The sequence below is a fragment of the Canis aureus genome, chromosome 2 (genome assembly GCF_053574225.1).
Source record: "Canis aureus isolate CA01 chromosome 2, VMU_Caureus_v.1.0, whole genome shotgun sequence".
NCBI classification, from domain to species: domain Eukaryota; kingdom Metazoa; phylum Chordata; class Mammalia; order Carnivora; family Canidae; genus Canis; species Canis aureus.
This window is the reverse complement of record NC_135612.1, coordinates 56,101,777-56,128,361: the sequence shown is the minus strand read 5'-3', so window position 1 is coordinate 56,128,361 and position 26,585 is coordinate 56,101,777. Positions and strand designations below refer to the sequence as shown.

Here is a 26,585-nt window from a genome sequence, read left to right as displayed (position 1 = left end):
CCTTCTGTGGGCAGAAGTTAATATCAGAGGCTTCCCTGCCATGTTACGACTGACTCCTTCCTTCTGTAAAATCGGTTCTAGAGGGGCACCTGGGCAGCTCAGCAGTTAAGAGTCTGCCTTCAGCTCAGGTCGTGATCCCAGGGTCCTGGGATTGAGTCCTGCATTGGGCTCCCCGCAGGGACCCTCCTTCTTTCTCTGCCTATGTCCCTGCCTCTCTCTGTGTGTGTCTCATGAATAAATAGAATTAAAAAAAAAAAAAACATTCCCAGACACTGGTTGCTGGTTAGCCAGACACTGAATATACAATAAAGTTAAATTATGCATATTTCTCTCAATACCTTTATTTCATACCATCAATACCCTGAAAGAAAATATAAAGGAAAAAGAGATCCCAGTCATTAGAGCAATTTAAAAATATGTGACCATAAGGAATAAATACAATGAGAAATGTACAATATCTATCTGAGAAGCTATATTCCTAAATGGGAAAGTTTAATTATACAAAGAAATAAATCCTCCCCCTAAATGAACATGTAAAATTAATTCAAATCTCAATTTTTTTGTTACAACTTGGCAAATTCATAATAAAGTTAGGTTCATGCCTCACACTACAAACTGGATTACACATATAGACCTAAAAACAAACTGTAAAAGTACTTAATTTTACAGGAGCATCTTTTGAAATATGAGGATGGGGAGAATCTTCTAAGCATGATCCAAAATCTAAATGTCATAAGTGAAAAGACCAAAATTCTGACTCTATAAAATTAAAGACTGAACAGTGAAAAGACACAGTACATGAAGTTTGATAAAAATGACAAAATGAAAGAAAAATAAAACTATACAGAGACATGTGCTTAGTATCCCAAACACACAGAACTTCCATTAAAAAAAAACCCAACCCAACTAGAAGGGACAAGATCGTAAACTGGCAATCCACAAATGGGAAAAAATACAAGTTCAAACATTTGACAAAATATTCAGAAAAATTCTAAATTAAAAAGGAGTGTCAACTCATCAGATTGACAAAAAAAAAATGTTTTAATTGATTTGACCCAATATTAGCTATTATACAAGCATGGAGGAATGGACCCTTTCACACATGGAGTGCAAAACAGATACAACTTCTGGAGATCAAGGTAAAGGACCTACTAATGAGCATATTAGTGTACCAGCTCTCAGACTTCCAAGAATTTATCATCTGGAAACACACCAGCAAAGTGCAGTGATATAAAAGGATGTTAGACCATTTTATGTCGTATTAAAAATTGAAACTAACTTGAATTATAAGTGATAAGAAATTGACTGGATACATGGTAAAACATCCAAATAAAGGAATACCCTTTAATCACAAGACAAAAAAATATACTTCCCACATATACTAGGAAGATGCCCATAGTGCATTGTCAGGGAAAGAAAGCAAGTTGTAGAGTGATTTGTAATACAAGAAATTCAATTTCATAATTGAAAAAACTATCATCTGGTCAGGATCAGAAGCTTTCAACCAAGCTAGCTCAACTAGCCTGAAACTGTATTTGTTCCCATTAGCTGATTGCCTAAATTCAGGGCCCCGGGAAGGTTTAAAAGGACAGTACGTTAATGATAAAGATATGAATCACACCTGTATTACTGATGCACACGTGTCAGTTGTGTGTGTGAGGCATGTGTGCGTAAGTGCATATGGCCTTCTAACAGGTTTTGTAAGCTTTGAACTCTCTTTGGTATGTTCAACTGTTTATGAAGATCGTTGAAATGTTTAAGAGAATACGATCACCTAAATGTTTATGTTTTATTAGAGTTTCAAGAAATTTAAGTACTTAGGAAAACTCTGTTTTAAATTGGATGTGACATAGGAGCAGATTCCACGCGTTGCATTTGTGACCCTAGATATTTGAAATGTCTAGAGGAATCTGCTGAATTATATAACTGGAGATAAATATTTAGGGATTTAATCTGTTAAGTTTATGACTTAAGGGAACCTAAAATTAAGATTAGCTGAGATTGATTTTTATGCTGAAATTACTAAATTAATAATTAAGATTCATATGTTCAGTTTAAGCTTAAGAAAAACTAAGTTTTAGATTTCTCAACTCTCCTAAGTTTCATATTAATTAAAACACAGTGTAGAGTGTCCATTTCCATATATCCAACCATCTTTAGACATGAAAAAGCACCAGGGAGCTAGGCGTCATCTCTGAAGGGTGACCCATGAGAGCTGTGGCAGGATTGCTTTCTACTTTAGATCCTTCTCTATCTTTGGGAGGAAAAAAGCCAAGAAACAAATGGCCAAAAAACCCACATGCCTGATGTGCACAACCTGGAGCAGCTTCCAGGACAGCCCAGCCATCACAACTGTGAATCACCCTCTACAAAATGAAGAAGAGGCCCACTAACCACCCTGGCAAATATAGGCAATCAATATGAACACTGAAAAAATAACCCATGTAGTTTAAAAACAAAAAAATAAAACAAAACCTTCCTCCGGGAGTAGCTGGGGATATTGTGGGCAGGGGCGGGGGGTGGGGCGGCGATGTTCAGGTTAACAAAATGCTCTGCAATGTTTGCTGCAAACCATCAGGACAAACACGGTAAATTCCAGAGGTAAAAATTATTTTTGTAAAGTCTACCTGGTATGAAGGCATCTTTGTCCATTGATTAAATCTGGAATTTCCTTCAAATATTGGCACCCTACCTCTGCAGTGCCCCAAAGCTTGTGCCACTAATTCTTCCAGCCCTCAGCCTAAGCCAGAGAGCTGCTAGCAGCCCTGGTTTCTGATGGCTGTTAAGAGTATTCTATTTTTTAATTATTATTTTAGAAAAGAAATTATAAACCCCCCCAAAAAAAAGAATCCATACCTAACACTATATCCATCTTACTCCTTATGTGATTCATTTATGTTTATTACCCTTCTCTCTGTCTTGGTCACATTCAGCCACATTCAGAGGTGGCTATTTGAAAACAAAAAATAGTTCTTGGGTTTATTTATTGATTCTACCTTTTTTGTTATTGTTTCCTATTTTATTAATCTCTCATTTATCTGTATTGATTTCATTTCACGTAAGAGTGACTTAATTTGCTGTTACTTTCCTAGCTTCTTGACTTAAATGATTTATTCATTTTCTTCATTTGTTTTCTATGAAGTATATTTAAAATGTAGCCATATACCATGGGTTCTGATATATAGAATTCTGTTTCTCATAATTAAATGACCTTTGATTTTACTTTCTTTTCCTCTTCAAGCTAAGAATAATTTTTATGCATTTTTAAATTTCCAAACATCCAGAATTGGGAAACTGTGCCTTCCTTGCAATCCTTGTATTCTATATTTTACACTGGGAAATTTTTTGTTGTTTTTTTTTTTTTCTGGAGCCTAGTATATAATTATTTCAATCGTTCTAAAAGTATTTAAAAAGAATACAGATTTTCAATTTGTGGAATGCAGATATCTGCATCTATTTACTTTTTTTTAAAGATTTATTTATTTATTTATTCAGAGAGAGTGAAAGAGAGGCAGAGACACAGGCAGAGGGAGAAGCAGGCTCCATGCAGGAAGCCCGATGTGGGACTCGATCCCGGGTCTCCAGGATCACACCCCGGGCTACAGGCGGCGCTAAACCGCTGCACCACCAGGGCTACCCTGCATCTATTTATAATCAAATCTAGTAATCGTATTTTATACTAATCATCTATGAGCCAATCTTGTCAATTGAACCTGTTATTTAATGAGAGGTCTGTGAAATATTCTACTCTTTGTCAACTTTTCAAGTATTTCTGACAACTTTTACCTTATGTATTTAGACGCCATGTTATGTGGTGCATAATGGTTCATAACTATTACAATTTTCTGATAGATTGCACGACTGCATCTTTTTAAATAGTTTTTTTAAAGATTTATTTATTTTAGAAAGAGAGAGACAGAGAGCATTAAACAGGGGTGGGGGCAAGAGAGTAAAGGAGAGAGAGAATCCTCAGGCAGACTGCTGGCTGAGCGCAGAGCCTGAACAAGGGGCCCAATCCCAGAACTCTGAAATCATGATCTGAGACACCCAGGTGCCCTCTTTTTTATAACTTTTTCCATTTGATGGTTGTTGATTTTTTGCATCAAATTTTACTTCGGCATTTCTCTTGGTCCTCCACTAGGACTAAGATTTGCCATGGAATAACTCCATTAACTTTAGGATTTGCCATGGAATAACTCCATTCCTTTGTCATTTCTGTGCCGTGTTTTAGGTGGGTCTGATACTGTCTACTCTCTTCCAGAAAAGTCCTTAAAACCTCTGGTCACATATTAGATATTTCCATGCTTTTCACTACTGTAAGAAAAAAAACTAGATTTTATTTTTATATTTCTTCTGTCATTCATTGGGGTTTTAGGGAGAGAAAGAAGTAAACAAGAGGGATCTCAGTCCATCAGTTGAAACTAAAATTGCTGAAATGTGCTTTTAAATTTAACATTTGAGCTGAATCATTGTTAGTAATAGAGTCACACATGATATCTTTATATACCAAGGGATTTTAAAAAGTAATTCCAGGTATGCCAATGATGTTAAAATATTTCTATGTTTTTCAATTTTCAGAAATAAGTTTTTTCAAAAGCAAAACAAAATGAGCTTTTCTTCTCAAAGCATTAACACTTCTAGAAACTTAATAATGCTCATCCTGAAAATAAGGAGCTCCCTGCAGGAAAGTCTGGCCAGGGCCAGGATATCCTGAGGATAGGAACCCTCCAAGCCACAGCCTGGGATTGGACTTCTTCCCCTGCATCTGATGATAGCTCTACAACCTGCTGTATATTGTATTCTTGATGCAACATTTGAGGCTAGATTCTTTGCTTTCTTTCTGCCCTCTTTCATCTGGGGAGTCTAGTTATTAAAACAAGCCTATGTTTAAAGGGCCCAGGACCATGGGGAAGGAAACTGAGGAAGCTGGTAACTACTAGCAGTCCCAGTTCTACCTCTACTTTGGCTATTTCATACAGCTGATGAGGAAACATCATCAGGGACAGAACTTCATCATCATTAAGGGACGGAATTTCTACTCTTCCTTCAGAGCATATTACATTCATTTCTATAACAAGATCATCGTATTTTTCTAAATACTTTCATACACGTTAATTTTTTTGCATAATTATCCCAGCATCCATGTGAGGTAGTCAGGGCACACATATAAAACTTGTGTCACCAGTCAGGAAAGATGAAAGACGTATTCAAGTTCACAGTGCTGGTTCTAGTAGCAGAACCCAGATAAACGTCACTTGTCACTCAGCTTCTACAACATGTGGGAACAGAGTCAGAGTCCTCTGCACCGTGAAGGAATCTCTATGTATTTGAAATGTCTCATCCCAGAAATACATTTTGATTTTCCAGGATAAATCATCACAATTACTTTGGTATTTTTTTTAAGCATTTATTTATTTATTCACAAGACACAGAGAGAAGGGCAGAGGAATAGGCAGAGGAAGAAGGAGGCTCCCTGCGGGGAACCCGATGCAGGATCCATCTCAGGACCCTAGGATCATTCCCTGAGCCCAAGGTAGGTGCTCAACCACTGAGCCACCCAGAGGTCCCTACTTTGGTCTTTTCCTTGGAATAACTGCCAAGATTGACCATCTTTGGAGCATTCTGACCTTTGTCCACTAGAGGGAACCAAACAGCCATATCCCATGTCTGTGTTAGGGGGCATTTACTACATCCCAGAGTCTCACTCTAATGTCCTTTACGTTATCACTACATCTCATATCACAATGAAAATCAAATTTGTAATACAAATGACAATAACATGCTCTCTTACCCTTTCCATGTCAAGAAATTCGTCATCTAGTTTCGTTCCTTCAACACCACTTATTTTTTCGCTAAATAGCTGTGAAAATAAATACAAGTAATTACATTGTACAATAATTTATCATACTTTAACTCAACCCGTTACAAACAAAACCAAAAAAAAAAAAAAAGACAACTCATGTTCAGCTTGTTGCATCTTTTTTTCTTTTCTTTTTTTTTTTTTTTTTACTAAACCCTTTAAGAAAATTGGAACAGGTAACTGTATCAAAGGACATGGAAATATGTATTTTCTCACTCACTCAATAGATAATTATGCACCTACTGTATGTAAAGTACATGGTAGGTGCTCTAGTAGAAACACAGATAAATAAGATCCTTATCATCCAGGAATCTAGAGTTCAGCAGAAGAGTAAATACATGCACACTCAACTAAAATACAAGGGAGGAAAAATATGAACAAAATAGTGCTGGATGCAAATTATTGTAAACATGCCAAGTAATAGGCATTTTAGTGATTCGTAGGATCCTGAGAGCCCACAAGCGGAAGAGGGGAGACATCCAGGACCTGTTTCCTACAAGGCTTGGCATTTGAGCTGCCCATTTAAGGATAAAGGACATTTCACCAGGCAGCATGGAAGGAGCTTCACAGCATGAGGCAGTGTGGAAAAATACCCAGAGACAGCAATGTGTAGGACGGGGTTTTACCACCTTGCCACTCTGGTATTTAGACCAGATAATTCTCTGTCGCAGGAGCCTGTCCTGTGCATTACAGGATCTTTAACATCATCCCTGGCCTCTACTCACTAAATGCCAGTGGCGCACACATACCCACACGGTGACAACCAAAAATGCCTTTGAATGGTTAAGAATCACTGGTAGAGGGTAAATCTGTTTGAGAAACAGTAAGAAACTTGGTTTGACTATAATGAATAGTGATCAAACAAGAATGGAGGAAAATAAAAGCCAAAACTTAGAGAAGCCAGATCACACAAATTCTCATATGCCAAGTGAAGAGGTATGACTGTGAAGTCCCTAAAGGTTCTTTATCAAGCAATGTAGTTGAAGAAACCTTTTAGCAAAGCGACTCTGGCTCTAGTGTGGGTTGCTTTAGAGAACAGGGAGGATTGAAAGTAGAAAATAAGTTAAATCACTTTCCTTAGTCAAGCACATTAACACAATTTGTTTATAGCTTTAAAATATTTATATGAATTTAAAAATCAGTAGTAAAGAGGGAGGGTTACCACCAATTAATGGTAAAAGGATCACAGGTTCTTTTACATGTAAGTGTGACTTTCTGCTACTATTTACACTGCCAATGCAAATACAGTATTACTATTTAATAAGAGGAATGTAGGTGTATGTACGTAACTTAAAATCGAGGTGTGAGAAGGAATTACTAGGACAGAGTACATAGGGGAAGATTATAAAATGGCCATGATTTTTTATCTTCTCTTTAGCTATGTCTTTGCAGTTCCTCCTGGCCAGAGTTGGAGTCTACCTATCCCCTTGTGAATCCAGGCTGGACTTGATACTTGTTTTGAACCACAGACTGAAGTGCAGGCCTTAGCAGATGTTGTATGCTTCCAATCACTCTCTTTAAATCCTGCTGCCATCATGTGAATAGGCCTGGGCTAATTTGCTGGGTGGTGAGAAACAAAATGGCCCAAACACCCCTCAGGACAACCAGTCAATCTGCAGAATCAGAGCCCCCGGTTGACCTGCAGCTGACTGCAGCAGACACATAGGAAAGCCCAGCTGAGGCGAGCCTCCTCAGCTCACCCATGGAAACAGGAGTTGAACAAATGGTGGTTGTTTTACACTCCACATCAGAGTGCTTTGTTGTTGTTTTTTTTTTTTAATTTTTTATTTATTTATTTATTTATGATAGTCACACACACAGAGAGAGAGGCAGAGACACAGGCAGAGGGAGAAGCAGGCTCCATGCACCGGGAGCCCGACGTGGGATTCGATCCCGGGTCTCCAGGATCGCGCCCTGGGCCAAAGGCAAGCGACAAACCACTGCGCCACCCAGGGATCCCCATCAGAGTGCTTTGTTACTCAACAAAAGCTACGTGATACATTGGATGACAGTTTTTATTTTTCAGGCTCAGTATAGATGTAGAGGGCACTATCTTAATGCCTGGATACCAAGTCTAACCTTCCACAAAAATAATCCAGAATTCCAGTGCCACCCCCTCAAGCAGTGTTTACATGGAAGCATCCATCATTTAGATCCCCCAAACATCTTTTTGTTCAGTACTGAAATCTTTTAAAATATTAGTTAACTTTGAAGGTGATATTCTGAGACTCTAATGAAAGTTACGCAACCACTTCCCAGGTAAAACACTCATTTTGTTGCATGGCAGATTGCAAAAACGGCCACAATACCTTGTCGCTCTCCTGCTAAGAAGTGCAGTCGATTTCTCTACCTGGTGACTAGCTTTTGTCAATAGAACAGAAAGTAAGCAACCCTGCAGGAGTACTGAGTTCAAGCCTTATCGGTACATCATAGCCATAATGGCTGTGTACATACTCCTGCTCACCCTCTGACGCCCACTGTAACCATCTCCACATGAATAAGCCTGAGCTAGCATGATGCAGAATGAAAGCCCACTCAGGGCAGAGACAAGTCTTGCAAGCAGAGTCCTCTCAGAGCACGAAACCTCCGGCTCACTTGGCAGCTGACTACTAACAGACGAGTAAGCTCAAGCCCAGCTGAGATCAGCCAACCAGCAGACCTACCCAGTGAGCCTGGGCCAAATTACAAACCCACAAAATTGTGAATAGCTTTTGCTTTTGAGTCACACTGTGTTTTGAGGTGTTTTGTTATACAGCAAAATACTGATTGGTACAGGTGCCTATAATTTCCGAGGGTGACTATGACCTCCCCTCCCTGCAGGAGCCCATGCATAGATCCCTGTTTTAAAATATCCACTTGAAAATCTCATTTGTACTGAGAGGCAGACCTGGAACTTCCTTAATCTGAATCCATTCTTATTGGTTCAGGTTATACCTGTTCTATTTCCAAAAAGCAGAGAGTCTAATACATGAAGGAGTGATCCCACTTTTAAGAACAAAAACTAGTGAGGTTAATATTCCTTTCTTGTTTGGAAAGAGACAATATAGGATGGTTTTCAACATGAGTCGCAGGTAAGAATCATGATCATTCTTCTGCTTTTTCTGAATTTCCCAGTGATGTTCAGTTGTTCTGAGAAAGTAAGTATAAATATACATTTGGTATCAGTTCCTTAGACGACACAATGATAGTTGATACTTCATCAAAGAATACAGTTGAGCATCTATGTGTAAGGCACTACAATTGGTACATGGACATAAAGACAAAAAAGACAGGCATGATCCCTAAGGGCTCCTGACCTTATTCAAGAGTTACAGAAACTGCAGTTCTATTTCTTCTAAGTGTGGGAAGCTAAATATAAATACTCAAGCTTCTTCTGGTGAAGTTAATTGGATAAATTCAACTCTGATACATCCCTATGCTCTGAATACATAATGATGATAGATTAAATATATAAAAAAAAGGAACCATAGAGACAAGCAAGGCTTTAATAACAGAATGAACTTTTTTATGGACCAGAAAAGGCACAGAAAAACAACACAATGGGCAGGGTTAAAGCCTCAGTTATATTGGTGTCTTGTCTGCTACAGGCCCTGGTTCCTGTTGGGTAGACAGGAACCTGGTTCCTTTTTAGGTATCTACAAGCTCCCCATGAGACAAGAGCCTAGAATCAGGCTTTGCTTAATTCTGGGGGGGGGGGGGTGGAAAGGAAGTGGGGGGGGCACGACACATTTATATGCAAACCACTGTCTGAGTTCAGCACCTTTGGCAATCCACAGGCCCAGCTCTCTGGCTAGGTCAAGATATCACCAATGTCACTGGAGAAGAGAAACTACCCTGCAGCACTGGGGCCTTGGGAAGCCAGGTGGAAGCATTTACAACCACTAGAAAGAAATGAGCAACAAAGATGGGTTAAGAGTAACAAAAACATGCTCCCCAATAAAAATTAAGCACAGAAATTTAAATTCTAGGGACACCTGGGTGACTCAGTGGTTGAGCATCTGCCTTTGGCTCAGGGCATGATCCTGAGATCCTGGCATTGAGTCTCACATCAGACTCCCCTCAAGAAGCCTGTTTGTCTCTCTGCCTGTGTCTCTGCCTCTCTCTGTGTATCTCGTGAATAAATCTTAAAAAAAAAAAAAAAACCTAGATGGAAGGAAGCAACTTATATGGATGAGTAAGTGCCAAGAACGCTCCAGAACAGAGCCTAGAAGGATATGTGGAGTATAACAAGATGACCAGAGAAGAGTGGCATTTCTGGCAGAGAGAACAGCATAACCTCAGCCATACCTTATTTTAAAAGATATGAGGGCATTCAGGAAACAGCACAGTGATCAGTAAGGGTAACTGATATGAAAGACTGACCACAAATGGAAATGAATATACAAGCATCCAGGCAGGGGCCAGATCCCAAGGCTGCACTTAATCCTGTGGGCAGTGGAGACTTTCAAACAGGTGAGTGGTATGATCAGATCTGGGTTCATCCAGGAAGATCACCCAAGTGGCCCAAGGAGAAGGCACCAGACCTCCATGCCTGAGGATGGACAGGGAGGATCCACTAGGAGATGAACACACATGAAGAGGCAGACTGGGGAAGAGGGTCAAAATTTCACTCTAAAACTCTGCCAACCACCTTCTTCAACTTTAAAAATGCAAGCTGTCCTCACTTATTCATCTTCCCTGTCACCAACATCGTTTCTGACCTGCGCATGCCAGACAGAAGCTGCAAATCTGAAACACAAACATGTAGCCAAGTCAGCGTGGCTCATGTAATCTTGACCCAGGGAGAAAGATCCTGCTGTAAAGGAGGCATATCTGAAGCTGCCTGGGTCCTGCAGTCAGGGACAGAAGCCTATCTGCCATCTCCTCTCCAATTGCATCAGCAATAGGAAAACAAAAAGCATTTTCAAAGACTACAACAGAGCAGTCATGTAAAAGAAGTTTATTTGGGAAACAAAGGTTTGCATTTGGCTTTTCAGCTAGATGTGTCTGGGGTCTTAGTGGTAAATGTTAACACAGCCTTGGCCTTCTTCTTGAGCAAATATCTGTTTTCAAAGAAAACTTGGCTTCTCCACCTTCTTACCTTTAATGAAGCAAGAAATTAAACAGTAAGCAAGCCAGAACCTAGGAGAAAATGCAAAAAAGCAAAATTGATACCTCAGGATAAATTAGAAAGTGCTCTAGAACAGTATTTCCTAATAAGTGTGCCACAAAACACTGGCTAAACAAGCAAAAAAAAAAAAACAAAAACAAAAAAACAAAAAAACAGGTCCTTGGCCATGTAAGTTTGGAAACATTCGGATAAACCAAAATTGGCAGATCTCTTTACCGAAACATTTTTCAGAGACTTTAAAATGGAAATGGCATTGTGGATTTTCAAGGGGATGCATAGAAGATGCAGCATTTCCCCTCTCCCCAATTGGAAGATGTCTCACACAGGGAAAAAAGTCTCAGAGGAGATTTCTGAGACATACACTTGGAGAAGCCCCACACCAAAAATGTCACCCTCTCTACTGGCTCCCTTTGTTGTTGTTATTGTTGTTGTTTATTTTTAACCAATTAACAGTCATATTCTGCTATTATCAGCTTGGAAAATATGGCAATACTCAATGATAAATATAAATAATTAAGGTTATCTGTAGGTTGCTAACATCAGGGGAAGATGAGTAAAGGGTATAAGTGAGCTCTCTGTACTAGTTTTGCAACTTTTCTGAGTCTAAAATTATTTCAAAATTAAAATTAAAAATTAAATTTCTGAAGGCTTCAAAATGCAACCAAGGCAGTCAGGATCTGACCAGCCAAAATCACAGAGAACAAAATTGCACTGAGAAGAGCCATCGGTTTACAGCTGCTTTTTCCCTTTGGAAAGATATCTGCTTTACAACATAGGACATAAAGGCTGAGTAGAACACACCAGCCTAGAACTTGCAGCAGTTTCCCTGGACTGTGGAAAGGAAAACTGGAGTGTACCATAACCAAGGCAACCAACCACATAAGAGCCAAAATTCCAGGAACATAAAGAAGTGAACATAACAAGTTATGTGAAATTTCCTCTCGAGGCTTCTGACAATTCCTAAGCTGCATATACACTAGACAAAATGTTAAGATACCAGGAGGAAGAGGCTGCTAGAAGGCTAAACATCTCAGCAGAGATTTCCGCAGTATCACAGTGATCAAGAGATAAAACTGGAGTTCAGGACTGCCTTTCCCCTCATTATTTGTCAGAATAAAACTGAATCCTCCCTGGAGGAAGAGAACATCACCCAAAACTACAAATATCTGTCATTAAAATAATAATTTGTTAAAAATAAAAACCATCTGATATACCAGGAGACTGAACAAAAAAAAACCCTGAAACTAAATTTTACTTGATTTATTTGCTTTTTTAAAGTAAGCTCTATGCCCAACATGGGGCTTGAACTCACAACTCCAAGAATAAGAGTCACATGCTTTACCAACCGAGCCAGCCAGGTGCCCCTGAAACTAAATTTTTAAAAAGATACTCTACTATGTAATCCCAAATTAACATCAGAAATTATCTTCAAGATAATTATGATTACCCATGTTCAAAAAATAGATGACAAAGGCAAATTCCACTAGAAATCATTAAAAGAGAGAAAATGGAAATTGTCAATGAAAAATGCAATAACAAATTCAGAATTCAGCAGCTGGATTTAGTAAAAATTAGACACTGAGAAAGAGAGAATATGTGCACTGGAAGATAAAGTACTGGAAAGTATCTAAATTGAAACATAAAGGGAAAGAAGATTAAAAATATACACAAAAAAGACATTATAAACATATGAGATATAGTGAAAACACCTAAAATATGTATATTTTAGAGTTCTACAATGAAAGGACAGAGAAATTGAAAAGAAGCAATTTGAAGAGTATGGCCAAGAACTGTTCAATATAGTCAAAAGAAATCAAACTACAAATTAAAGTTCTGTGACTCTCAGCAGGATAAATATGAAGAAACACATTGAAGACCAAAGACAGAAAAACTTAAATCAAAGAAAAAATACACCAAAAAAGCAACAAAAAAATCGTGAGCTGACAATGCTGCAGAAATCATGACACAGCTACAAGACAATGAAATCACATCTTTTAAGTGTTAACAGAAATTATCTGCCAGCCTAAAATTCCATTCTCAGTGAAGAGACCCTTCATAAAGGAAGGCAAAATTTAAAAAATATTCAGACAAAAGAATTGAGAGAATTTTTCATTGACAGACATACACCAAAAGAAGCATAAAAGGAGCCACCTGGTGGCTCAGTGGTTGAGCATCTGCCTTCAGCTCAAGGCATGATCCCAGGGTCCTGGGATCAAGTCCTGCATCGGGCTCCCCACAGGAAGCCTGCTTCTCCCTCTGTCTATCTCTGTCTCATGAATAAATTAATAAAATATTTGAAAAGAAGAAGGAGGAGGAGGAGAAAGCAGCAGCAGCAGCATGACAGGGAGTTCTTCAAATAAAAAACATCTCTTAAATCTAAGTGAATATTGACTGCTTAAAACAATACTTTGTGAGGTTTTAAATATATGTAGAATTTTAAAACATGAACTAAATGGCACAAAAGCCACCACTAAAGAGGTAGAGATAAATTGTTACTGGGTCTTTTATTGCTTGGAAGTTTTAAAGTACTAATTTAAGAAAGACTCCACCACATAAAATTGCATGTTGTAATCTCTAGGGTTGCTTTTTAAGTAATCACAAATTTATAACAAGCAAGATGCTGGAGAAGAAAATGGAATCATAAAAATGATTAATTCAAAAGAAAGTAAAAAAAGAGAAATAAACAAGAATGAAACAAATAAAAAATAACAGATTTAAATGCAAAAATATCAGTAATTACTTTATATGTGCATGGACTAAATATTTCAACCAAAGAAAAAGCATTAGCCAAGATTATAAAATATTAAACTATACTATTTCCTGCCTATAAGAGATGCACATTAAATATGATAGGAAAATAAACAGAAAAGATATTGGACAAACACTAACTTCCACATTAACAAAAAATCTTGAGAAGCTGGATACTAACACATAAAATATACTTTTAGACCAAAACCATTATTGCTAGAATAAACGAGGACATTAAAAAATGATAAAAGGTCAATTCAACCTTTCATAATTCAAAATTAAGAAATAAGAACCATAGGGGCACCTGGGTGGCTCAGCTGGTAGGCGGCTGGCTTCAGCTCAGGTCATGACCCTGCAGTCACAGGATCCAGCCCTGTGTCAGGCTCCCAACTCAGTGGGGAGTTTCCTTCTCCGAGCCTTCTCCGAGCTCTGTGCCCTCTACCTCAGCTCATATTCTTTCTCTCTTGCTCATTCTCTCTCCAATAAATAAATAAAAACTTTTTAAAAAAAGAAATAAGAATCCTAAATCTGTATGCATTTAATATCAGAGCCTCAAAACATATAAAGGAAAATTTTATAAAAATGCTTTCAAATATCTCAATTTTTTAATACATCTCTCTCAGTAACCAATAAAACAGACCAAAAAAACCTATCAGTAGATTGACTTGACTTGAACAATCTAATTTACGTGTGGAGAACACTACAGCAAGCAGGACAGAATAACAAGTTTTTTTTTTTTAAGTCCTTTTATTTGAAATTCAGTGTAAATGCTAACTTAAGACAATCTTAAAGCATAAATCAGTTCTGTTTTTAGTTTAGATGATGTAAAAGTTTTTGTTCCATTCAAAGGCATCTGTGCCTTTGGATTACAGCACCTTCTCAATAACTTCTTGGCTGGCTACACCACAGCTAGAGTGGGAGACCGAGCGACTATACTGTACGGACTATGAGAAGCAGCTTTACACTGCGTTAGAATACGTCCATGTTGGGAAAGCCCTTTGTGGTTTTCAAAGCCTTTTCCTGTATCCCTTATTTAAGAAGCCAGTGTTACATTTGACTTTGTTTTAGAGAAGGCCATCCGAGCTACGCGCTGTGTAAGGAGTGGAGGAGGTATGCTCTACGCCCTGCCCCTGCCCTACTACCTAAAGGGAGAAGAGCTAGGGCTGGAGAGGCTGTACCAGCCTTTTCTGTAATGTCATTCAGAAGCCAAATGGGTTAAAAAAGCCTGATTTTTTTCCAACTTCAAACTGAAGGAAAGTTGAGGCAAAAACAATAACCATGCCATAACATTCAAATCAAAGCACATCAAAATGTAGTATTTACCAATGGGTTATAGGACAATGGTTAAATTATTTTTACTTTGCTACTTGACACTGATCTGTCTTGTCCAAATTTTTCTCAAAGTGCTTTATTTTTTATCAGAAAAACATCCTCTGCTTGCCAGTTGTTAGAAAAGCAAACAACAGAGTGAGTACATGGGCAGGGCAGACCTGGGAGGCTGAGGACAAAAACAAGAACCAAGACTCGTTATATAAGATAAAGAAGGGAAACTAGGTTAAGTTTTAAGGTCAGGTCTCTCTGCGGATGGCTGGGTGTGAAGCACTTCACATGTGCAGGTGGCTCTTTAGTGCACGGACTGCTCAGGCCACAGGCCAGGGAGGGATAAGCATGCCACATTGCTCATTACCCCATTACAATCCTCATGATGGAGCTGTTGGGGCATTAATGCGCTTCCCCACGACTGCTTCATACTGTTTCTGTGTCAGTAACCCTTCCGTTATGCTTTTACTTTCTTCAAATTTGGGCAATACAACTGCAATGTAGCCTTCGGTTGACAGCTTCTCTTGAAGAATAGATGGCTTATGGAGAATGTTTTCATTCATTTCCATCAGCCGTCCTCTAACACAGCGAGATATGGTATATTCTTCTCCATCTGAGCAGTAAATCGTACACAGAGGTGCAAGCTCTATTAGAAACTGCCCCTCGCTTAAATTTCCCAGAGACCTTGTTCTGAAGTCGGCTACAGTTAGTACTGATTTGATAGGAGATGCTTTTAATTGTTTTTCCACTTTGAAAACTGGATGAGAGTCTGCCAATGTGATGACACATATTCAGTTGGAGCGCTGTAGTATACAGTGGTCCTCACAGGGTTTGCCTTTGACATCGGCTTTGTACCAGCCAGTGAAGTAACGATCCACGAGCCACAGCATCCACAGCCCCAGGCTTGGTGGCCTTGGCAACCAGGACCACGGGTGCCACTACCCCCGCCCTACGGGACTGGAGCACTTCCTCCCAATAACAATGGTTTTCAAGTAGACATGGTGCACTTACCAAAACAGACCATGCACTGAACCATGAAGTACGTCTCCAACAATTTCAAAGACTAAAATCATTCAGAGTATGTTCTCTGACCACAGTGAAATTAATACAGAAATCAAAACCCCAAAAATGTTCCAAATTATTAGAAAATTAAGCAATATACCTAAATAACCTGAATCAAATATGCAATTGCTAGGGAAATTAAAAATACTTATAAGAGAGTAATACCAAATACAGAAATATATTTAGGCTTGTGGAATGTAGCTAAAGCTGTTTCTTAGAGGGATTTATAGCTCTAAATCACCAGTTCTCAAACTCCTACATTTCAGGATCACTTCACTCTTAAAAATAATTTAGGACCCATATCTTACACCATACATCAAAAACAATTCTTGGGGCACCTTGGTGGCTCTGTCAGTTAAGCATCTTACTCTTGATCTCAGCTCAGGTCTTGATCTCAGGGTTGTGAGTTCAAGCCCCACCCTGGAGGAGCTCCACCCCACTTGGAGCCCACTTAAAACAAAAATAGAAAATTCCTCATTGATGTTAAAATAAATATAAAGGTAAAAGTTTAAAGATTCTATAGGATAACATTACCTTGGGATGGACAATTTCCCAATACTATAAAGAAAAAGAGGGGATCCCTGGGTGGCTCAGCGGTTTGGCGCCTGCCTTTGGCCCAGGGCGCGATCCTGGAGTTCCGGGATCGAGGCCCACGTCGGGCTCCCGGCATGGGGCCTGCTTCTCCCTCTGCCTGTGTCTCTGCCCCCCCCTCATATATATATATATATGAGATACATATATATGAGATATATATGTGAGATATATATATCATGAATAAATAAAATCTTTTTAAAAAGACTGATATATTGGACCTCATTAAAAATAAGGCAGAGTGAAAAATCAAGTCATAAAGTAGAAAAAGATATTTTCAATACATTAGAAAGAATCACATTCAAACATTAAGAAGAATCCCTACAAGCCATTGAGAGGAAGGTAGCATACTAAATATTTTTTAACATGGCAAAATCTTATGGAGGCAACTTCACAAACAAGGATATCCAAATAGGCAATAAGCATTAAAAAATATTTTTATCTCATTATCACCATGGAAACACAAATTAAACCACAATGAGATGACAGTTCATCATGACCAGAGTGGCTAAAATTATTTTATAACAACCATAATGCAAATTTCTCCAAGGGCTCATAGAGCAACTGGAACACTCCTACACTCTTCATGGGGTTTACATTGGTACCATTACTTGGGAAAACAGTCTGGCAAAATCTAATATCATTGAACATATGAAAAACCAAACTCTCTGACTCAATAATTCCACTCCTAGGTGAAGACCCAGAAGAAATTCCTTATATATAACCAGAACAAGCAACATTACTCATAATAACCAAAAACTAGTAATGACCTAAATATCGATTAATAACAGTGAATAAATAGATTGAAGCTATTTCTATAATGCAATTCTGTATTGCAATTAAAAAGGAAGAAGTACTCCTGTCACATGCAACACATGGGTAGATATCAGATGTAACACTGAAAAAGCTCATGCTGTATGATTCTGATTAAAAAATTCAAACATAAAAGGGAACATCATGTACTAGTCCATTCACATAAAATTTAAAAATAGGAAAAACTAATCCATGGTGATAGAAGTATAGTAGTTACCTTTAAGTTATGGTAAAAGAGAGCTTCCTGGGGTGCTAGTAATATTCTGTATCTAGAACTGGCTATGTGAATGTGTTCACTTTGTCATAACAGATTACCTTGTTATAACAGAAGACCTGTCACTTTCCTATAAATACATATGTTTTATTTCAGTAAAAAGTATTTAGCCACCCCCTCCTGCAAACCCTGCATTCAATGTTTTCAGTATGTGCACACATCATATTTATCGAGATTTACCAGTCCCTAAGGAAGTTTAACAAACAATGCTGGCTTGTTTCTTCCTCTTCTTTCCGAATAGTAGAAATAGATAGTCGTGTCTGACTATCCACATATGGAAGTGTGTTCAGTAGAATCAGGACTAAACCATATAGAATCTAATAATCTATATTCAAAAGACAAAAAGCCCCAGAGGCTACTACATGGTGATCATGTCCTCTGCACCCAAAACGCTACTTCAAGTTTAATTATTATAGCAGCAAAATAAAGATATTAATCTCACCAAGAGGAAGTAAGTAGATAAAATACATATAGGAAGTACCACAGACATTAAATCAAAATGGTGGCCAGAATACACACATCTTCCCCTCCACTGTGCCAAATACCTTCAAATTAACTTGTAAACATATGTAGAGAGAGAGGCATATGACACACACATAATAGGGATGAGAGACAAAAGAGGTACCAGCAGGGATCCCTGGGTGGCGCAGCGGTTTGGCGCCTGCCTTCGGCCTAGGGCGCGATCCTGGAGACCCGGGATCGAATCCCACGTCGGGCTCCCAGTGCATGGAGCCTGCTTCTCCCTCTGCCTGTGTCTCTGCCTCTCTCTCTCTCTCTGTGACTATCATAAATAAATAAAAAAAAAATAAAAATAAAAATAAAAAAAATAAAAAAATAAAAAAAATAAAAAGAGGTACCAGCAGAAGAGCATAAATGGTGAAAAATCCTTAGAAGATAGGCAGCAGATGGGACCAGAGAGCTGAGCAAATAGTAGACAAACCCACACATGATAGAAAACTGCTCTCAAGCTCAAAGTTCATGCAGTAGTATCTGCTCATCCACAAGAGTACATTCCAAGACCCCCAGGGGATGCTGAAACCATGAATAGTACCAAACCCTACATATACTATGTTTTTTCCTTTACATGATACATTTACATGATAAAATGCAATTTATAAACTAGGCACAGCAAAAACAATAGCTAATAATAAAATAGAATGGATTACAGTATACTGTCATAAGATAGGTGAATGTGGTTTCTCTCTCTCTCAAAATACCTTACTGCTCTGTACTTGCCCTTCTTGTGATGACGTGAGATGACACAACATCTACACAAGAAGATGAAGTGAGGTGAAGGATGCATGGTCACATAGCGTTAAGCTATGACTGACTTTCTGACCATATGCCAGAAGGAGGACCACTTGCTTCAGGACCACTGCTGACCATGCATAACTGAAATAGCAGGTAACTGAAATCAGGGAGAGCGAACCACGGGTAACCGAAACCACAGAAAGTGAAAGTGCAGATGGGGAGAGGGTAGACCACTGTACAGAGAAATCCCAAGTCTAAATGAAGTAAACATGAAAAGAATGGAGTGAGCCCCTGGGAAATCATCAGGAGATTTGATAAAAGAACTGTATTGAAAGCCAAAGGGTCAGTGGAGCCCCTCTAGGTCCATCCCTGTGCCATCTTGGTTCAAATCCCTGCCTTGCTGCCAACTAGAGGTAACTCCAGGCAAATTAGTGAAGCCCTCTGTGCCTCCAATTCCTCAGCTGCAAAATACAGATAAAATAATAATAGTAACTGCCTCATAATGGTTAATGTATGGGAAATATTTAGAACAGCATCTGATACTGTTAAGTCTCATTAAACATCAGCCATTAATACTACCACTGAAAAACAGGCAGGCAGGGTGTTTGTCCTGTACCTGTGATCTAAAGGGAGGGGACTACTCTAATCAGAGGGCCCCAACGTGGGTATGAAGAGAAACTAGAGATCCTTCCATCCCAACATCCCAACAGATACCAGGCGAACCATGGATAGGCAGCCCTGCCCAAGAATAAAAGTCCTCATTTCCAGAGAAAAACCCTTCTTTCCAGCCTTCCCATCTGGTGTTCTGTGGCCCTCACCCTAGTATGAAGCCCACTGGTCACCACACCCACCCAACTCAGCCCTTTTACAAATAAAAAGACTGTTAGACAAATAGACAAAACCTAAGCCAATTATCCAAGTGTTAGACCTAGTCCTTCACTCTTATCAACTGGTGGCCAAGAATCAGAAATTTAAGGAAAACTAGGAACATGAGGGAAAATGTCAAAGAGGAAACTTTAAAATGACCCAAAGGAAACAGAGGTAATCAAGGTGTACAGGAGAACTTCTAAAGCTTCTCATTAATGCCCACAGACACATTTGTGAAGATACTGTATGCATAAAACAAGAAATGCCTCCAATGAAAAAGGAGCAATCAGAAGGGGAGGGAAATCTCAATTTAAAAAAAAAGGGTGAGCACAAAATAGAAAAGCTGAATTATGAATTGCTTACTGGGAAGTCAGAGTCCAGGAAACATGCTCCAGAATCTATAACAAAAACCAACAAGAAATGGGAAGTAAAAAGAAGTTTGGCCCAGGCTCATCTTGGTTAAGTGTGTCCAGGACCACCCACCTTCTGAGCACCCCACTCACTCTACCAGGAAGGCCTGTTATCCTCAAGCCAGGCTTGACTTTGAGCTTTCTATAGGAGCTGCTTCTGAATCCCCCTGGACTCACCAGGGGGAAAGGGGTTCCAACTGTAGTTAGGTGTTCCCGGTAAGTACAGAGGCTGTGAGTCCTCTTGGCTCCATGCCTGGAAAGTAGAGACTATCACTGAGGGTAATATTCTACCTTCTGAGTCTAGTAGAATCTCTTCTACTTACTTTCTTCATACCCTAGCTTTTTCTCTTTTTTCAGGAGAGGTATCTATGATTTGGCCAAGGAGACACTTTGCCCTCTATTAGGCAGAACTTCCTCCAAGTTGGTGACATAAGGGTGGATGACTTTTCTAGTTTCCAGCACTGATGCTGTTTTTTTATTTCTTTGGCCATTTTCAATTAGGGTTGATGGGAGGAGATTGACATTTTTTCTCATAAATTTCATTCTGTTTCTTTAAAAGTATGCCCACATGTGCTCTATCCAGTGATCATTAGCCGTAGGATTCTTCTACAAGTCTGACCTTTTCCAAGGTTTGATTTCTAGCCTGTGGTTATGGTGTTTGATCTCTTTCAGAGCAAAATGTAGTCCTTCAGGATTTTCTTTGTAGAAAACCCTGCATAGTTAAGGCAGAGTCTTTGGGGAATGTAATCCATTACCAAGGTCACTCTCTTTCTGGGACCCTGTGCGTGGGGTCCAGACCACAGACAGGCCCGCATAGGAACCCAGAGTTCCACTGGGAGTCAGGGAGGAAGTAGTCTTTTCTTTTCTTCCTTTGCTTTGATTTGTTCTGTTATGGTCCTTTTCATTGACCCACATAGGTGAAGACCTCACAAGGACAATGTCAAAATAGCTCTTGAGAGGAGTTATAAAATCAGACGACAGAAAAGGTTTTGAACCACATGAAACAGTCTGGCTGGAAAAAATGTACTTCGTTCTCCTCAAGTAATCCTGTCCATCCTAGGAAAATGTCATCACTTTCAGAAGTAAGTAGAAGTTGATGCTGAGAACATTATATTCCTAATGCTCACCAATAAATATTAGCCTAAAAAGAGTTCTAGGGCAGCCCGGGTGGCTCAGCGGTTTAGCGCGGCCTTCAGCCCAGGGCGTGATCCTGGAGACCCGGGATCGAGTCCCACATCGGGCTCCCTGCTTGGAGCCTGCTTCTCCGTCTGCCTGTGTTCTCTGCCTCTCTGTGTGTGTCTCTCATGAATAAATAAATTAAAAATCTTTTTTTTTAAAAAAGAGTTCTAGCACAAATGGTACACCTGTGGGTTTTTTTTAATGAATAAGCAGGAACTCCTTGTTTCAAATTTTAAAAATTGTATAACCAGGCCTTGACCAATGATAGCTCTTGTTCTTTATGTGGATGGTATCTTATAAAATTGAAAAAATAATGAGAAATACAAAACGTAAAACATGATCAAATCTTATTAAAATCTGATTTACAAGAATTAAGAAGCAAAGGTGCCCCTACTCCCGGATATAATCACTGTTAAAAGTCCGGGACAATTCTTCCCACCTTTTTCCTAGGTTTAGATACACATACACACACACACACACACACACACACACACACACACACACTTCTATTTACAAAAGTAACAAGTAATACTTATTTATCTGCAACCACTCCAGAGTAGAGACCTTTGCATTCTGGGATTCATTCAACAGATAAAGTGGAGTGTTCTCTAGATACCAAGCTACATATAACATTTGGATGTCAATCTATTCCCTCCTCAGTACTTGGGAGACACTGCAAGTTCTACTTTCTGGCATTTAATGTTGCTGAGAAAAGTCTGAGAAAGGATCTTTTTCTGACATTCCTTTTTAGAACTCTTTATCTTAGGAAAACTCTTTATCTTAGGGAAAAAATTAATTTCTTCATAAAGTCAAGTGGCTTTTTCTTGTTGATTTTTCTTGGTCTTCACAGAGCCCCTGTAAGTTGCAATATTGGGTCAACTAGTTTATGAATTTTAAGAACTTATAGACAGAAGCAGAAGTTCAGATCCCTTGCCCTACACTGACACAATGAAGACAGTGGGAAGTAAGTGCACCCGCAAACTCAGGGCAGATCAAAAGCCAGCAAACCCTAGGGCCAGAAGTAGGGTCCCCGGTATTAAAGGAACCCTTCCCAAGAGGATCTTCCAAAAGAAGGTTAGTGCCACCAGCAGTAAAAGAAAGTTTCATTCATTGCAGAGGTCAAGCCAATACCAATCAGAGGGGCCTAGGAGCAAATGAGGCCCCTGCGAGGGAGTCGGCTCTGATCACCTGCCAGCAACCAACAAGAACCATCACCATAGTCAAAGCACAAGCAGAAACTCCCTGTCCCACTATTCCCTCCTCCCACCACAGACTCCAAATCCTGAGGGCCCGCAGCTCTGGGGAAGGACACTTGGGAGAAAGAAACAGGAGCACACACCCTCCCAGATGGCAAGGGACTCGTGGAGGTCAGCCCCAGCCAGGGAAGGGAACAAAAGGGACTCCAGTCACCCTTCCAGCTATGACCTTCAGTGGATTCGAGCTTCAAGATCTAACCGCCAGGCTGACCCCTGTGTTACATGACTTCACACTGGGGACACGTGGAGGCTAAGTATGGACAGCTTTGAGGGAATAGATTTCTAGATCACCCAACCTTCTTATGTCCTCCTTCCAACAGTCAATCTGTCTGAGAAGACTCTGGAAGCCACTTTACCAAAGAAAAGCACAGCCTTCCCCTGCCTTCCACATCGCTGGGCACTGGCCAGGTGGTGGAAACCTCTCATGAAATCGACCCTGACAGGACTCACCTTTTCACACTCTATCTACCACAGAGCCTTGCACCATTTCCCCATGTTCCCCTCTGGCTACCTCCCCTGGCCCCTACTTCTCAGTACAGATTCTTAAGGAGACTTCACTCAGACCATCCCCACTTTCCTCTTCACTCCTCAAACCTGGGGGGGGGGGGGCAGCAGGACTCTGCCAGATGCTCAATCAGGACAAGCTTCTCCCCTCCTGCTGAGAGGACCAGGGGTCATGTGAGAGGGCCAGCCCAGGCAAAGGCTCACTACGCCACCAGTGCCAGTCCTCCCCCAGCGCTCCTCACTACAAGAGCTCATCGTGTGACCCATGAGGACCCACAGGACCCGAGGAAAGGCACTGGGGTGGGGGATTCTGGGAATCTCTGGTATGAAGGTGATAGTCTCTCCTCCTTCTTCCTGCCTGACACGGGACCCATGGTGTTTGAGGCTGTGCAGCCAGTGGAGACCATAAGAGAGGCAGCCTTGGTACCACTAAGCTGCTGAAGGCCCCTGGAGGCCTCTCATCTCTGGTCTCTGTGTTGTGTGAATCAAAGAAACCCAGGTCTGTATGGGGCTGTGATGACTGGCAACCAAACTCATTCTTGATTGATACAATCTATAACCTGGATCCCATTAAACTGTTTGTTCTCCCCAGTGACCTTCTAATTTCTAAATCCCCAAGATAAATCTCAGCTCTTAGCTCACGTGGCTTTCAGCATTCTGACCCTCCTGGCCATTCCCTGCTTGAAAGCATGCATCCTTTTTTGGGGTGTCAGCGTGGTGCAGTTCATTAAGCATCCAACTCTAGATTTCAGCTCAGGTCATGATCTCAGGGTCTTAAGATCGAGCCCCATGTCGGGCTCTGCACTCAGAGTGGAGTCTGCTTGTCCTTCTCTCTCTCTCTCTCTCTCTCAAATAAATAAATGGAAAGAAAAGGAAAGGAAGAGAAGGGAAGGGAAGGGAAGGGAAGGGAAGGGAAGGGAAGGGAAGGGAAGGGAAGGGAAGGGAAGGGAAGGGGCCTAAGCGTTCTCCCCTGACTCCCTAGATACTCTTTCATTACATTTGTGATTTCATTTTGTTCAACCTTGGTTACAGCCTTGGCCTCCTTTCTCTCTGGCTGTATGTAATCTGTCCTCGTGATTTAATCAATTCCCATGGATTTACTGATCAACCTATATATGCTGCTGATTTGGAAATCTATACCTCCAGCCCAAAGTGCTCTCTTAAACTTCAATTATTTTCACACCCCAATTGCCTGCTAGACACTTCATTTGGATATTCCAAAGACACTCCAACTACACAATTTAAAAATTAACAAACTCATCATTCCATTCTTCAAATCTACTTCTTGGCCCACATTCCTTTCTCAACTGGTGGAAGCACCATCACACAGTCGATAAAGTCTGGATTCTGAAAGTTGTTGTAGACCTTATAGAAATTCTAAGGAAATCCCAGAAAAATGTGTGCGTGTCTCTGTGTCTCATATAAGTAAAAGTGAGCAGCTGCCGAAATGCTACCAATCTGTCTCCCCTCTCACTCATCCCACACGTGTCCCCCCACCCAGTCCCACCACTTAATCAGCCATCAATCCCTGTCCCTTCCACATCCCAAGAAGCTCTTGAGTGCATTTCTGTCTCTCCATCCTCATGAACGCACCTTCAGTCAGGTCACCATCATCTCACCCCCGAACTACCCTTCCAGCTTCCTGAATGGGCTCCTCCAATTCTTCCTCTCCACCTGCTGCCGGGGAGATATCTAAAACATCAGATAGGTAACGTCGCCACCCCCCACCCCAGACTGTTGCCTGTAGAAGAAAACCCACACTCCTACGTATCATGTCCCATGCCCTCCACGATCTGGCTGCCACCGACTGTACCTTTCCCTGCCTCATCCATGGCCAAACCCAGAAGCACCCCACACATCTCCATTTCTCAACTCTCACACAGAAGCCACCCTGTTCTTTCCTACCTTTGTACACGCCGCGCCTGTTGCTTGCCAGGCTTTTCCCACCCAGAGACCCTTCATGGTACAGCTCAGGTGTCACTGCTATGCTCAGCCTGCCTCATGATAAGACCGGGAAACAAAAGGACCCCATGAAAACTGCTTGTTTGCTCCTTTTCCTGTTCTGCTCTTGTAGGACCTACACTGCTGCCTTACACATGCCCTAATAGAACAGATACTGTAGGTCTTCCTTTTAAAGATCAAGGAGTTTCTTTGGAATCTTCCAGCATAACACAGAATATCTAAGGAGTAACCAGGCAGAGTCATCAGGAATGTTTTCCAAGGCCACCAACTTCCTGAGACCTGTGGCTCCAGGGCCTAAGCGACTCATGCGGGACACCTAAACACTCATTTTTGTTCCTGGATGTCTGAGAAGAGACATACACCAGACCATAACCCTAAATTTAAAAACAAAACAAAACAAAACAAAAAACAGACTCCACGCAGCGCAGAGACTCATTCTTCTGGTCTTTCTGAGTCTCCTGGATGCTCTGTCTATATCTGCACTCTCTCTGTGGCTTCAATAAACTCTGCTCTCACTTCCTCTCAGGTCAGATCTTATTTCTATCTTGTGCAAAGCCAAGAACCCTCTTGGCTTCTCCTGAGGGACTCCTTCTGGGTCCTCGGACCCAGCTGGCCTACATCACAGAGATCTAGCTGGGGGCCCCTCCTGTGGGTCCCTATGATACAGTCAGTGCTAACATGGCCCTTATCACCCCGCACCAAAGCTGGTGATGTGTCAGCCTCTTGCAGGGACCTGTGAGATCCCTGAAAGCAAGACCAAGTCTATATTAAATGTCATGGGATCCCCAGCACCTGAAGCATACACCACATAATAGGCCCTGCACCACAAACAGCTCCCCAAAAATGTACTGAAGGCATGCTAAGGATATTTTTTTATTTATTTATTAGGGGGGGGGGGGCAGAGGGAGAAGCAGGCTCCATGCAGGGAGCGTGATTTGGGACTCGATCCCAGGTCTCCAGGATCATGCCCTGGGCTGAAGGCGGCACTAAACTGCTGAGCCACCAGGGCTGCCCCACGCTAAGGATATTGTTTTAATTTCTATCAGTGACACTTTTCTCCAATAAAGTCCCAGGAAATTGGGCCCTGAGTGATAGCAAGGAAATAATGAATGTCTCTGAGACATGTGCCCTCCTGGCCTGGAGATCTTCAGAGAAGTTAAAAAGATTTAAAAAATCATCTCATCATAGAGTTGCTAGATAAGAATAAAAGCAATGCAAAGCATGAATATTAGCTGAAAGAAAGCAAGAACCTATTGCTTTAGTAACTTCCAGAAGGGGGAAAAAAAAAACAGAAAAAGACACAAAAATAGTAACTTGTAATTTTTTTAAAAAATATTTTTTTTATTTATTTATTCATGAGAGACACAGAGAGAGAGGC

The 26,585-nt window shown here is 40.5% G+C and overlaps 1 protein-coding gene and 1 pseudogene across 5 annotated transcripts in view; both read right to left on the bottom strand.

The window, feature by feature from the left end:
• Positions 1-26,585, bottom strand: part of SH3GL3 (SH3 domain containing GRB2 like 3, endophilin A3) — a 136,184-nt gene that overhangs the window by 47,435 nt on the left and 62,164 nt on the right. For 3 of the 5 annotated variants that reach the window (XM_077874000.1, XM_077874010.1, XM_077873979.1), the window contains exons 2-3: positions 10,941-10,981; positions 5,792-5,860 (exon numbers count right to left, since the gene is read on the bottom strand). In XM_077874000.1, coding sequence (XP_077730126.1) covers positions 5,792-5,800 — 9 coding nt within the window. In that variant the 5' untranslated portion in view covers positions 5,801-5,860; positions 10,941-10,981. The remainder of the gene's footprint in view (positions 1-5,791; positions 5,861-10,940; positions 10,982-26,585) is intronic. The other 2 variants (XM_077873969.1, XM_077873989.1) reach the window with 1 other exon arrangement.
• LOC144291508 (protein Abitram pseudogene) lies at positions 14,952-15,928 on the bottom strand (annotated as a pseudogene).